The 15,038-nt window shown below is 38.5% G+C and overlaps 4 protein-coding genes across 4 annotated transcripts; all 4 read left to right on the top strand.

Annotated features, from left to right (window-relative positions):
* Nucleotides 1–714: 714 nt before the first annotated feature.
* Nucleotides 715–3,102, top strand: LOC132870141 (protocadherin alpha-3-like). Its single transcript, XM_060903715.1, has one exon. The coding sequence runs from the start codon at nt 715–717 to the stop codon at nt 3,100–3,102; it is 2,388 nt and encodes a 795-aa protein (XP_060759698.1).
* A 3,057-nt stretch (nt 3,103–6,159) lies between these two features.
* On the top strand, nt 6,160–8,535 carry LOC132870132 (protocadherin alpha-3-like). The gene has a single exon (XM_060903704.1). It carries the CDS (start codon nt 6,160–6,162, stop codon nt 8,533–8,535), a length of 2,376 nt encoding a protein of 791 aa, XP_060759687.1.
* A 716-nt stretch (nt 8,536–9,251) lies between these two features.
* On the top strand, nt 9,252–11,861 carry LOC132870125 (protocadherin alpha-3-like). Its single transcript, XM_060903692.1, has 2 exons — nt 9,252–11,606; nt 11,718–11,861. Exons 1-2 carry the CDS (start codon nt 9,252–9,254, stop codon nt 11,859–11,861), a joined length of 2,499 nt encoding a protein of 832 aa, XP_060759675.1.
* Nucleotides 11,862–11,979: 118 nt separating this feature from the next.
* LOC132874290 (protocadherin alpha-4-like) lies at nt 11,980–14,364 on the top strand. Its single transcript, XM_060910349.1, has one exon. The coding sequence runs from the start codon at nt 11,980–11,982 to the stop codon at nt 14,362–14,364; it is 2,385 nt and encodes a 794-aa protein (XP_060766332.1).
* The last annotated feature ends 674 nt before the right edge of the window (nt 14,365–15,038 follow it).

The following is a 15,038-nucleotide window of genomic DNA, read 5'->3' as shown; positions in this document are numbered from 1 at the left end:
CACACACACACACACATCCTGCATTGTCCTGATATGTTATAATTTCATGTATATATTTCATGAATATTAAAAATAGAGGTTATAACACATTAAAACATTAGCCATTTTCATGTGTTACAGTTAATACATTTGTACGTGGTCATGAACCTTAACATATATTGCGCAATGAGCAAGCTATGAAGGCATATATATATATATATATATCCGTTTCTTCCAAACCAAATTTATACGAGACCAGTGTTGTTTGATTCTTATTTTATTCTCATAGTTTATTCTCTTAATTTATTTTATCCTCTTATTCCCTATATAATTTGTAAATAAATGGTTATGTATAGACTTTACATCTAAATTTGTTAACAAGACCGGTGATGTAACGAGAGATGTTTAACGGTAGTTAAATATTTTGGCTGTCATTTGTTTAAAATATAAAGAAAATACAGTTGAGAAAATAAATCAACAAATAAATAAAATATCGCTTGGTGTCAGTGTTACCCAACGAAATACTTTCGTTTTGACACTGCCCCTTGTCTGACGTTGCTCCTGACACTTATTTGCAAAGCGACGCCTGTGTGCTGATATTACCTCCAAGATGGGTCCAAATCGTTATTTTCTAAATTGATTTTCCTTCTTCGTCTTTATGAGGAATACAGCTATCACGGAAACAAAGCGATCACCGGTTCTACTAAAAGACAGACGCTGCCAATTTTCTTCGCGATGTATTGTTGCAGACAAAGGCGGAGATGGGAGTACTGCTGGATTGTTCTGTGCCTTTCTTTTCTTATGCGCCTTACGGAGCAGGTTTCCACTCAGATAAGGTACTCCGTTCCAGAGGAGGTTAAAGACGGAACAGTTGTAGGAAATATTGCTAAGGATTTGGGTCTTGATGTAAGCTCTTTGATATACAGACGGCTTCGTATCGTTTCTGGGTCTCATGATGATTTTTTTCAGGTTAATCAGGACAATGGCGTCCTGTCTATTCATAAGAAAATCGACCGAGAGGAGATATGTGAGAGAAACCGAGCTTGCACTATAAACTTAAAAATCGTCGTTGAAAATCCACTTGAGATACATTACATTGAAGTAGAAATTATAGACGTTAATGATAATTTCCCAGTTTTTCCAGAAACCCAAATATATTTAGAAATATCAGAAAATACTCATTCGGGTGCACGATTTGAACTTCCAGCAGCTCGGGACCTTGACGCTGGAATAAATTCTATCCGGTCCTATAAATTAGATCAAAATGAACACTTTCAGTTACAACTGAAGAATGGCGATGATGAGGACAGAATGATTTTTTTAGTCCTGCAGAAACCGTTAGACAGGGAACAACATAGCAAACACTTATTATGTTTGACTGCATTTGATGGAGGGAGTCCTCCCAAATCTGGTACTTTAGATATTATTGTTTCTGTTATCGATGTTAATGATAACATACCTGTTTTTACACAAGAAATATATACAGTTACGGTAAATGAAAATGTTCCAGTTGGCACTATAATTACAACCGTTAATGCCAGCGATGCAGATGATGGTCTAAATGGGGAACTTGAATATACACTAAGACGCTCATCCAAAAGTCAAGTAACCGATGTGTTTCAGTTAGACAGTGTTACTGGAAAGATTAGTGTAAAGGGAAATATTGACTATGAGGAAAATGAAGTGTACCGGTTAAATGTCCAGGCAACTGATAAAGGACAGCCGCCGATGACCGTCGATTGTAGAGTTGTCATAAAAGTTATAGACGCGAATGATAATAAACCTGAAATACATATTACGTCATTATCCAACATGGTTCTCGAAGACTCCAAGCGGGGAACAGTGATTGCCCTGGTTAGTGTTGCTGATAGGGATTCTGGTGTTAATGGTAAAGTTATTTGCAGTATATCAGGTAACACACCATTTGAATTGAAACCGTCAGTCAAAGACAACATGTATTCGTTAGTGACGAAAGACGGGTTAGATAGAGAACTTGTTTCATATTATGACATTACCATAAAAGCAACAGACTTAGGCCAGCCTCCTCAATCCAGTGATACATCTCTAAAAATACTGGTTGCCGACGTGAACGATAACAGACCGGAATTCTCCCAGAATCCTCTCGAACTTTATTTACTGGAAAATAACTCACCGGGGGAGCTCATGTTTTCTGTAAGTGCCACTGACAAAGATATGAATGAAAATGCAGCAGTCACTTATTCAATTATCAGAAAAGACGGTGTACAAAACGACATGGCATCATTTATAAACGTCAATGCTGAAAACGGGCAAATGCGCACTTTAATAAGTTTCGACTTTGAAAGGGTCAAAACGTTCCAGTTCCACGTGCTCGCTACAGATTCTGGAACTCCGTCACTTAGCAGCAACGTCACAGTGAACGTGTTCATTCTGGATCAGAACGACAACGTTCCAGTGATCTTATATCCAGTCAGCGCTAACGGTTCTGCTGAAGGTGTGGAGGAGATTCCCCGCAATGCCAACGCAGGACATTTGGTGACTAAAGTGAGAGCCTATGACGCGGATATAGGATACAACGGCTGGTTATTATTTTCACTGCAGGAAGTGAGTGACCACAGTCTCTTTGGTTTGGACCGCTATACAGGACAGATAAGGACCCTTCGCTCATTCACAGAAACAGATGAGGCTGAACATAAACTGGTCATACTGGTCAAAGACAATGGAAACGTTTCACTTTCAGCATCAGCGACTGTGATCATTAAACTTGTTGAGCCCAAAGAGGCTTTTGCTGCTTCTGATGTTAAAAGCACAGTAAAGGAAGAGGAAGAAACTAACGTTACATTTTATTTGATCATTATATTGGGCTCGGTTTCGTTTCTTTTTATTGTTAGTATCATCGTGCTGATTGTAATGCAGTGCTCCAAATCGACAGACTATTCCTCCAAATATTTACAAGACACAAATTACGACGGCACTCTGTGTCACAGCATCCAGTACAGATCCGGAGATAAACGCTACATGTTAGTTGGACCCAGAACGAGTATCGGTTCTACTCTCGTTCCAGGCAGTAATGGGAATACACTAGTGATACCAGATCGCAGGAGGAGAACTTCTGGTGAGGTATGTCTGTTAACTTTAATGTAATGTTGCATAATACGACGCATTCACCCGCCCCGTAAGCTACACACACACACCCACCCACACAGAGTATAAAAACATACTGCATTGTCTTTATGTTATAATTTCCAACGTTATCTTGGCTCATATGTATATATTTTATGTATATTAAAATTAGAGGTTATAGCACATTAAAACATTCGTCATTTTTCATTCACTGTAAAAAAATATTTTTTGTTTTAACTTAAAAAAGTTAGTGCAAGGGCTGCCTTAAAATTTTGAGTTCACTGGAATTCACATAGTAAGTTAAATTGTTGTGAACTTACTATATTAATTTCAGTGAACTCAAAATTTTAAGGCAGCCCTTAAGGCAACCCTTGCACTAACTTTTTTAAGTTAAAACAACAAATCATTTTTTACAGTGTATGTTACAGTTAATACATTTCTACGTGGTCACGAACCTTAACATATATTGCGCAATGAGCAAGTTATGAAGATCTATCTATCTATCTATCTATCTATCTATCTATCTATCCATCCTCCAAATATTTACAAGATACAAATTACGATGGCACACTGCGTCACAGCTTCCAGTACAGATCCGGAGATAAACGCTCCATGTTAGTTGGATCCAGAACGAGTATCGGTTCTACTCTAGTTCCGGGCAGTAATAGGAATACACTAGTGATACCAGATCGCAGAAAACGAACTTCTGGCGAGGTAAGAAGGGTATATGTACACTAATCCCTGGATGTTTTAAATGAACACACCCCCTTTTCTTAGATAATATATTTGCGTAAATAGATAGTTTTATAAGAGGTGCTCAACAAATCTACTGGATTGTAAGACTTTTTTTTCTCTTATACATGTGGATAAGAACCGGGTAAACCAAAATACATTTTCCCTGCTTGCAATATTCCCTGATATCACTAATATTAGAAAAAATATATGTAGTCTGTTTTTTTTCCCACTTAATGAGAAGGACGAGCGTGGATGATGCTCATGATCAAAATTACTACTCTTTTCCACCGAACAAATGAACTTTATTTATTTGAGTTTTTTTTTTCAAATAATACATTAGGTTAAAACGCATAGTTAGGTGGAAATCACTTCTCGTCTCAGAATAATACTTACACAGGTTGTGATTCTTGAATTATATATATTGAGATGAGAAGGAGTTATGGAGAGTTATATTCGCACTGTAAACACATTTTAACAACATAAGTGATACTTTGTTATATAACTGAAAAGGTAGGTGTAAGTGATATTGTACGGCCGTCATCTAGAATTATTACATGGCTTTGTTGAATACTTGATTCTGCTTGGTCAATTAAGGCATTCTCCGCCCGTTGTATGAATAACAGGCCGTCGCTATGGTCACGTCATTCGCAGAAGCAATAAAATCACTTCAATATCAATAAAATCTTTTGTGTCAAATAAATGATTTATTTAGTAAGTGGGCGTGGAATAAGCGTGATAATGCACAACGATTAGTAAAGAAATAAATAATCTGACACAAAATGTTGATTTAAAAATTATTTCAATAATATAAATATGACTTTATTGCTTCCGCTAATGACGTGCTCCATAGCCACAGTCTGTTATACAGATATAACAGGCCATAGAATGTTGCAATTAACCAATCAGAATCAAGTATCTAAACGAGCCTTGTAGTAAATGATATTATAAATAGACATTGAATGAATGGTGGATGGACGCCTAAACTGTATCAGGCAAAAGCAATATGTTACAAATGAATGGTGCTATAAAGATAAACAAAGGTTTGAGTAATATTTATAACTTGCCCGCTGCCAAAAGGCACTAAATTATTAACTTTCAAGAATGGCACAATTAGTGCGAAATCATTACTCTTGACATTTAGATGTTGGGTCAGAGACCCCAGGACATTTCTTTCTTAACTGTTTTTAGAATTACGTGTAATTTTCATTTCCTATGTCACAAAATGAAAAAAAAGTTATTTGTTTTTGAGCACTTTTAACACACCATATTTAGCAAACCCCCCCCCCCCCTTTGCGTTCACCAACGTGAAATCCTGCTCGATAGAAATGTGATAATTGCTAATATAATTCGGTGAATCATTCTTTGGTTGAACCTTCCACTTTAACGAAAGACAGGTTGTCACTGATGACCTCAATAAAACTTTATATGAATGAACAACTTCGTGGGTGACGTTAAGGAACATGTTTCTGTGCAGGATACCTGCCATTTTTACAGATTAAATTCAGATTTATTCCATTACGTGCCTGTGAATGATTATATGTGTTCAAAAAGAAAGAAAGAAAGAAAGAAAGAAAGAAAGAAAGAAAGAAAGAAAGAAAGAAAGAAAGAAATATATTTGCTTTTAGAAGTACAAATTATTCCGACAGCATCAGAACAGATAATTAATCAACGTTGTTGTCAGAACAGGTAATTCATGAAAGAGACTCAGGGACACAAGGCACAAGTGTTAAGTCACTATAAATCAAGTCACTATTAGTAAGTCACTACAATTTTCCAAAATCTGAGTATAGCAGTGAACTGTTATACACTTGTACGCATGAGGAGAACTTTTATTTCCTTGTAAAAAATATGATTTTCAGTCTGGAACAGTTATGGAGTCGATTTAAATAATAGATATAGGGCACACAATTGCAAGTGTATTTTAACTTAACCATGATGGAGCTTGGAAATCTTAATCTTTGGATTGCCTTTGATTAATGGTTTATTAATACACGTGAAGTGTGTGTAAGATTATTAGTGCTCGATGATTTACAAACAAAGTTTTTATGGACATTTTGGATATTATTTAAGTTATTTTGAGGACTGTGTGATAATTTTCCATTTTTGTACCAGATGATGTCAGTGTTACATTGCAAAGGAGAGTAAATCTTTTGCCCTGCCCTCCCTTGTACGATGTGCTTGATCTCTCTTGTTTAAAACACGCTCGTTCGAGGAGCACAAGAGAAAACACGACATTGAAACGGAAAGGATATTTTTGCAATGGGATAAGGCATAATCTGTAAAGCGATTGTAGATTTTGTAATTAAACAAAGCAGACGAACAGCGGTGCACGAGCCTTTCACGATGGGAGGTGGAGTACAAAGACGGAGATGGATGTATTTGTGGATTGCCCCTTTGTTGCTTTGCTTCACGGACCAGGCTTCGGCCCAGATAAGGTACTCTGTTCCAGAGGAGGTGAAAGAGGGAACCATTGTAGGAAATCTCGCGAAGGATTTAGGACTTGATGTAAATTCTTTGGTGAACAGACGGCTCCGTATCGTTTCCGGATCCAAACAAGCACTTTTTCAAGCTAATCAGGACAATGGTATCCTGTACGTTCAAAGAAAAATCGACAGGGAGGAGGTATGTGAGGACACTAGCGCCTGCTTGGTAAATGTCAAGATTGCTGTTGAAAATCCTTTAGAAATCCACCATGTTGTTGTGGAAATAACAGATATTAACGACAATGTTCCCAGTTTTTCTCAAACGCATCAGCATTTTGAGATAGCTGAGCATACCCCTGTCGGAACAAGCTTTCAGCTGCACGCAGCACGTGACCAGGACAGAGCACCAAATTCAGTTCGCAATTATAAGTTAAGTCAGAATGCTAACTTTGAAATCAACACCAAAAACAGCGATGAGGATAAAATTCCATTCTTAGTAATACGGAAGCCACTTGATCGTGAACAAACAGAGGAGTATCAGTTAATTGTTACAGCGGAAGATGGGGGAAATCCCCCGAAAACAGGTACTCTGAACGTTAACATTAAAGTACTTGACACAAATGATAATCGTCCTGTGTTCAGTCAAAACGAATATTCGGTAGCATTACAGGAAAATTCTCCAGTTGGCACCGTTGTGATTACAGTAAATGCAACTGACAGTGACCAGGGCTCCAATGGTAATATTGAATACGCATTCGTCAAAACAATGAAGCGCAAAATCTATGACGTTTTTCAGTTAGATAGTATTACAGGAGAAATACGAGTTAAAGGTGAAGTTGACTTTGAGGACATGGAAGTTTATAAGTTAGATATACAGGCTTCGGATAAAGGACAGCCTCCTCTCACAGTAGAGAGCAGAGTAATAATTAAGATTTTAGATATGAATGATAATAAACCAGAGATCGAGGTGACGTCTCTTTCAAATGTTGTTGCTGAAGACTCCAGTTCAGGCACAATTATTTCTTTCATCAGCGTCTCTGACAAAGACTCCGGACTTAACGGAAAGGTCGTCTGCACTCTAACAGATAATGTTCCTTTTGAACTCAAACCATCTATTCAGGATAACATGTACTCATTAATAACAAATCAAATCTTAGATCGTGAAACGGTAGCAAGTTATGACATTACTATAACAGCTACGGATTTAGGCCAGCCTCCGTTATCCACTATTAAAACTTTACTCGTGCTGGTATCAGATGTAAACGACAACAAACCGCAGTTTCATCAAAATTCTCTTGAACTGTACTTGCTGGAAAATAATACCCCTGGGGCATCGATTTTTCAACTTAGCGCTTTTGACGACGACTCTGATGAAAACGCGGGGCTATCATATCACATGATCAGAAATGGTGGAGCACAAAATGATATGACGTCATTCCTAAGTATCAATTCTGAAACTGGAGTTATTCACGCGCTCAAAAGTTTTGATTTTGAAACAACCAAAACGTTCCAGTTCCACGTGCTCGCTACAGATTCTGGAACTCCGTCACTAAGCAGCAACGTCACAGTGAACGTGTTCATTCTGGATCAGAACGACAACGTTCCAGTGATCTTATATCCAGTCAGTGCTAACGGTTCTGCTGAAGGTGTGGAGGAGATTCCCCGCAATGCCAACGCAGGACATTTGGTGACTAAAGTGAGAGCCTATGACGCGGATATAGGATACAACGGCTGGTTATTATTTTCACTGCAGGAAGTGAGTGACCACAGTCTCTTTGGTTTGGACCGCTATACAGGACAGATAAGGACCCTTCGCTCATTCACAGAAACAGATGAGGCTGAACATAAACTGGTCATACTGGTCAAAGACAACGGAAACGTTTCACTTTCAGCATCAGCGACTGTGATCATTAAACTTGTGGAGCCCAAAGAGGCTTTTGCAGCTTCTGATGTTAAAAACACAGTAAAGGAAGAGGAAGAAACTAACGTTACATTTTATTTGATCATTACATTGGGCTCGGTTTCGTTTCTTTTTATTGTCAGTATCATCGTGCTGATTGTAATGCAGTGCTCCAAATCGACAGACTATTCCTCCAAATATTTACAAGACACAAATTACGACGGCACACTGTGTCACAGCATCCAGTACAGATCCGGAGATAAACGCTACATGTTAGTTGGACCCAGAACGAGTATCGGTTCTACTCTCGTTCCAGGCAGTAATGGGAATACACTAGTGATACCAGATCGCAGGAGGAGAACTTCTGGTGAGGTATGTCTGTTAACTTTAATGTAATTTTGCATAATACGACGCATTCACCCGCCCCGAAAACTGTACACACACAGAGTATAAAAACATACTGCATTGTCTTGATATGTTATAATTTCATGTATATATTTTATGAATATTAAAAAGAGAGGTTATAACACATTAAAACATTGGTCATTTTCATGTGTTACAGTTAATACATTGAACCTTAACATATATTGCGCAATGAGCAAGCTATGAAAGCATATACGTTTCTTCCAAACCAAATTTGTACGAGACCAATGTTATTTGCCTCTTATTTTATTCTCATGGTTTATTCTCTTACTTTATTTTATCCTCTTATTCCCTATATAATTTGTATATAAATGGTTATGTATAGACTTTACATCTAAATTTGATAACAATGCCGGTGACGTAACGAGAGATGTTTAACGATAGTTAAATATTTTGGCTGTCATTTGTTTAAAATATAAAGAAATACATCAACAAATAAATAAAATATCACTTGGTGTCAGTGTTACACAATGAAATACTTTCGTTTTGACACTGCCCCTTGTCTGACGTTGCTCCTGACACTTATTTGCAAAGCGACGCCTGTGTGCTGATATTACCTCCAAGATGGGTCCAAATCGTTATTTTCTAAATTGATTTTCCTTTTTCTTCTTTATGACGAATACACCTATCACGGAAACAAAGCGATCACCGGTTCTACTAAAAGACAGACGCTGCCAATTTTCTTCGCGATGTATTGTTGCAGACAAAGGCGGAGATGGGAGTACTGCTGGATTGTTCTGTGCCTTTCTTTTCTTATGCGCCTTACGGAGCAGGTTTCCACTCAGATAAGGTACTCCGTTCCAGAGGAGGTTAAAGACGGAACAGTTGTAGGAAATATTGCTAAGGATTTGGGTCTTGATGTAAGCTCTTTGATATACAGACGGCTTCGTATCGTTTCTGGGTCTCATGATGATTTTTTTCAGGTTAATCAGGACAATGGCGTCCTGTCTATTCATAAGAAAATCGACCGAGAGGAGATATGTGAGAGAAACCGAGCTTGCACTATAAACTTAAAAATCGTCGTTGAAAATCCACTTGAGATACATTACATTGAAGTAGAAATAATAGATGTTAATGATAATTTCCCAGTTTTTCCAGAAACCCAAATAAATTTAGAAATATCAGAAAATAAACATTCGGGTGCACGATTTGAACTTCCAGCAGCTCGGGACCTTGACGCTGGAATAAATTCTATCCGGTCCTATAAATTAGATCAAAATGAACACTTTCAGTTACAACTGAAGAATGGCGATGATGAGGACAGAATGATTTTTTTAGTCCTGCAGAAACCGTTAGACAGGGAACAACATAGCAAACACTTATTATGTTTGACTGCATTTGATGGAGGGAGTCCTCCCAAATCTGGTACTTTGGATATTATTGTTTCTGTTATCGATGTTAACGACAACACACCTGTATTTACACAAGAAATATATACAGTTACGGTAAATGAAAATGTTCCAGTTGGCACTATAATTACAACCGTTAATGCCAGCGATGCAGATGATGGTCTAAATGGGGAACTTGAATATACACTAAAACGCTCATCCAAAAGTCAAGTAACCGATGTGTTTCAGTTAGACAGTGTTACTGGAAAGATTAGTGTAAAGGGAAATATTGACTATGAGGAAAATGAAGTGTACCGGTTAAATGTCCAGGCAACTGATAAAGGACAGCCGCCGATGACCGTCGATTGTAGAGTTGTCATAAAAGTTATAGACGCAAATGATAATAAACCTGAAATACATATTACGTCATTATCCAACATGGTTCTCGAAGACTCCAAGCGGGGAACAGTGATTGCCCTGGTTAGTGTTGCTGATAGGGATTCTGGTGTTAATGGTAAAGTTATTTGCAGTATATCAGGTAACACACCATTTGAATTGAAACCGTCAGTCAAAGACAACATGTATTCGTTAGTGACGAAAGACGGGTTAGATAGAGAACTTGTTTCATATTATGACATTACCATAAAAGCAACAGACTTAGGCCAGCCTCCTCAATCCAGTGATACAACTCTAAAAATACTGGTTGCCGACGTGAACGATAACAGACCGGAATTCTCCCAGAATCCTCTCGAACTTTATTTACTGGAAAATAACTCACCAGGGGAGCTCATGTTTTCTGTAAGTGCCACTGACAGAGATATGAATGAAAATGCAGCAGTCTCTTATTCTATTATCAGAAAAGACGGTGTACAAAACGACATGGCATCATTTATAAACGTCAATGCTGAAAACGGGCAAATGCGCGCTTTAATAAGTTTCGACTTTGAAAGGGTCAAAACGTTCCAGTTCCATGTGCTCGCTACAGATTCTGGAACTCCATCCCTTAGCAGCAACGTCACAGTGAACGTGTTCATTCTGGATCAGAACGACAACGTTCCAGTGATCTTATATCCAGTCAGCGCTAACGGTTCTGCTGAAGGTGTGGAGGAGATTCCCCGCAATGCCAACGCAGGACATTTGGTGACTAAAGTGAGAGCCTATGACGCGGACATAGGATACAACGGCTGGTTATTATTTTCACTGCAGGAAGTGAGTGACCACAGTCTCTTTGGTTTGGACCGCTATACAGGACAGATAAGGACCCTTCGCTCATTCACAGAAACAGATGAGGCTGAACATAAACTGGTCATACTGGTCAAAGACAATGGGAACATTTCACTTTCAGCGTCAGCGACTGTGATCATTAAACTTGTGGAGCCCAAAGAGGCTTTTGCAGCTTCTGATGTTAAAAACGCAGTAAAGGAAGAGGAAGAAAATAACGTTACATTTTATTTGATCATTACATTGGGCTCGGTTTCGTTTCTTTTTATTGTCAGTATCATCGTGCTGATTGTAATGCAGTGCTCCAAATCTACAGAGTATTCCTCCAAATATTTGCAAGACGCAAATTACGACGGCACACTGTGTCACAGCATCCAGTACAGATCCGGAGATAAACGCTACATGTTAGTTGGACCCAGAACGAGTATCGGTTCTACTCTCGTTCCAGGCAGTAATGGGAATACACTGAGGGGAACCAGTATGCACAGTCGTGAGGTGAGTTTTTGCTGTTTTCCACAATTTATATCAAAGTTTTCTTTATTTTCTCAGTATACATTAGTAAACACTCGAATATCGTTAACATTTTTTTCCTATGAATTTTGTGAGATTACACTTGGTGTCGCTGCATTACACAATAACCATGCCAAATGCTGCATGCGTAACGGTCTCGAGCTTTACTCCACCTCCTGTGACGCAAGCATATTGGACTGTACGTTTGGGCTGTATGTTGGGGCAGAACAACGTCTGTAAACGTGAAACGGTGCAACGGAGTATGTGCATTTTTCATTACTTGCAGTTTATTAAACTGTGCAGAACAGTAGGGTAACAGACATCATTTGGTGATGTAGAGGACTCTTGCGTTCTCGTCATGGCATCACGACAGGACGCAACGCTAAAGGCGATTCTGCGCTGCTTTATTGTGATGTGTTTATGTGGTAAAGTACTCAGTCAGATTCGCTATTCTATTGCAGAAGAATCTATACAAGGATCTGTTGTAGGGAATATTGCCAAAGATCTCGGCTTGGATGTAAATAAGCTTAAAGAGCGACGATTTCGGATTGTTTCCGGATCAAAGGATGGCTTCTTACAGATAAACCAGGACAATGGAGCGCTTTTTGTGAGTGGGAACATCGACAGGGAGGAGCTTTGTGAGAAAAGCAACGTGTGCACAGTGAGCCTTAAAACCGTGGCCGAAAATCCTTTGGAAATCCATTATATCGAGGTAGAAATTGCAGATATTAACGACAATTCTCCTGTTTTTCCTGTGCGTGAAAAGCATTTAGAGATCTCAGAAAATGCCGTGCCCCAGAGCACACGCCTCCCACTAGACGCTGCGCGTGATGCAGACGCTGGTGTAAATTCTCTGAATAAGTACATCCTTAGTCCGAATAACCACTTTGATTTAGATGTTAAAACTCGTGGAGAAGACAAAATTCCTTTTCTGATTTTGAAAAAGCAGCTTGATAGAGAACAGAAACCCCAGATAAATCTAACTTTGACAGCATATGATGGAGGAAAGCCAGAAAGATCCGGTTCAGTTAACATTACTATAGCTGTTGTTGATATTAACGATAACGCTCCGGTTTTTGATCGTCAGGTGTACAGTGTAACATTAGAGGAAAATATCGAGTTTGGTTCCTCGGTAGTAAAACTGCATGCCACAGATTTAGATTTAGGTGCCAACGGACAAGTTGTTTATTCTTTTGACAAAAGTCTCACGAGCAAAGCTTTGGATAAATTTGAAATAAATTCTAATACAGGAGAGATTACTGTAAAAGGGTCAATAGATTTTGAAGAACAGCGTGTGTATGAAATAGACATACAAGCTTCTGATAAAGGACCAGTACCTTTAACAGGTCACTGCAGTATCATAATTAATATAAAGGATGTGAATGATAATGCACCCGAGATTGATGTGACCTCACTCTCCACTGAGATAATGGAGGATGTGAATCCAGGGACAGCTATATCTCTGATCAGTGTATCTGATAAAGATTCAGGTGAGAATGGTAAGGTAATATGTAGCCTTATAAATGACATCTCGTTTGAATTGAAACCCTCCTTCCAGATGAACATGTACTCCCTGGTCACTAAAGGCATGTTAGACAGAGAGACTGTTTCTACATACAAAATAACCATGATGTGTAGGGATCGAGGGGAACCATCTTTATCCTCACAAAAGTCAATACAAGTTAATATTGCAGATGTCAATGACAACAGTCCAGTATTTACTCAAAATCCTTTAAATTTTTATATCAGTGAAAACAACATCCCAGGCACGTCTATATTTTCCATTAGTGCTTTTGACATAGACCAGAATGAAAATGCACACATATCGTACCACATTCTGAAGGCAGAAAGCCATCAACCAAACATTGTCTCTTCCCTAAATATAAATTCAGAGGATGGGATCGCTCATGTTTATGCACTTAAACGCTTTGACTTTGAAACTATAAAAACATTTCAGTTCCATATTGTTGCCTCAGATTCTGGAACTCCATCTCTAAGCAGCAATGTCACAGTGAACGTGTTTATTCTGGATCAGAACGATAATGTTCCAGTGATCTTATACCCAGTCAGCGCTAACGGTTCTGCTGAAGGTGTGGAGGAGATTCCCCGCAATGCCAACGGAGGACATTTGGTGACTAAAGTGAGAGCCTATGATGCGGATATAGGATACAACGGCTGGTTATTATTTTCACTGCAGGAAGTGAGTGACCACAGTCTCTTTGGTTTGGACCGCTATACAGGACAGATAAGGACCCTTCGCTCATTCACAGAAACAGATGAGGCTGAACATAAACTGGTCATACTGGTCAAAGACAATGGGAACATTTCACTTTCAGCATCAGCGACTGTGATCATTAAACTTGTGGAGCCCAAAGAGGCTTTTGCTGTGTCTGATGTTAAAAACACAGTGAAGGAAGAGGAAGAAAATAATGTTACTTTTTATTTGATCATTACATTGTGTTCGGTTTCATTTCTTTTCATCGTCAGTATCATTGTGCTGATTGTAATGCAGTGCTCCAAATCTACAGACTATTCCTCCAAGTACTTACAAGACACCAATTATGATGGCACACTGTGTAACAGCATCCAGTACAGATCCGGAGATAAACGCTACATGTTAGTTGGACCTAGAATGAGTATCGGATCTACTATAGTTTCTGGCAGTAATGGGAATACACTAGTAATTCCAGATCGCAGAAGAAGAACCTCTGGTGAGGTAAGAAAATCAGTTAGATTGTGTTAACCTTTTTTTTTCTCCTCAGTGGGTAGCCTTGGGAACATGTAACCTTTTAATAGCTTTGCTATTATATAAGAACAATTTTTTTGTGGTTAATATATGGGAGACATAAATCTACACTGACGACTCAAAATATATAGTGTGCTCTTTATTTTTCTTCCTGAACTTCGGACCAATTAAACTCAAACTCTGATATTAACATTGTTACCTTGTATTTTTAACATATTTAAGTTTAAATTGATGGCATTTCCTTGAATTTACATTTCAAATTGGTTTTACAGCTGACCAAACAGCAGCTCCCATCTCTCCCATCAGCGCAAGAAGAATTAGATGTCAATAAATGTGGTGGTTGAAAACCATAGTTATTTAAATAATCATGCCCCTAAATAATTGTAGTGTTTCACCCCGGCCTAGGGGAAACCTGAGCGTAGCATAAAAAAATTGACTTCCCCTTTCCCCACTCCCAAGGATGACCAGTGCCACAGTTGATTGCAGTCCAAAATGCAACTTGTTTATTTCAGCAAAGGTAAGTTAGTGTCAGGGTGAGCATGGCCCAAAATAACAAATAAAACAATCTATGTTTAATGACCTAACTTACCCAGACAACAAAGGGAAACAAAAGAAAATACAGGGATCTTACCTAACTCCGTAACATAAACAGGAGAAAAAACAGAATGCAA

The sequence above is a fragment of the Neoarius graeffei genome, chromosome 2 (assembly GCF_027579695.1).
Source record: "Neoarius graeffei isolate fNeoGra1 chromosome 2, fNeoGra1.pri, whole genome shotgun sequence".
In the NCBI taxonomy this organism is placed as follows: Eukaryota; Metazoa; Chordata; class Actinopteri; order Siluriformes; family Ariidae; genus Neoarius; species Neoarius graeffei.
The sequence above is the reverse complement of the archived record's forward strand: the minus strand, read 5'-3'. Positions and strand labels throughout refer to the sequence as shown.

Coding starts and splice junctions, on each gene's coding strand:
- LOC132874290 (XM_060910349.1), top strand. CDS start 11,980: ATGGCATCACGACAGGACGCAACGCTAAAGGCGATTCTGCGCTGCTTT.
- LOC132870141 (XM_060903715.1), top strand. CDS start 715: ATGTATTGTTGCAGACAAAGGCGGAGATGGGAGTACTGCTGGATTGTT.
- LOC132870132 (XM_060903704.1), top strand. CDS start 6,160: ATGGGAGGTGGAGTACAAAGACGGAGATGGATGTATTTGTGGATTGCC.
- LOC132870125 (XM_060903692.1), top strand. CDS start 9,252: ATGTATTGTTGCAGACAAAGGCGGAGATGGGAGTACTGCTGGATTGTT. Junction 11,607..11,717: donor CCAGTATGCACAGTCGTGAG/GTGAGTTTTTGC, acceptor GAATTTTGTGAG/ATTACACTTGGTGTCGCTGC.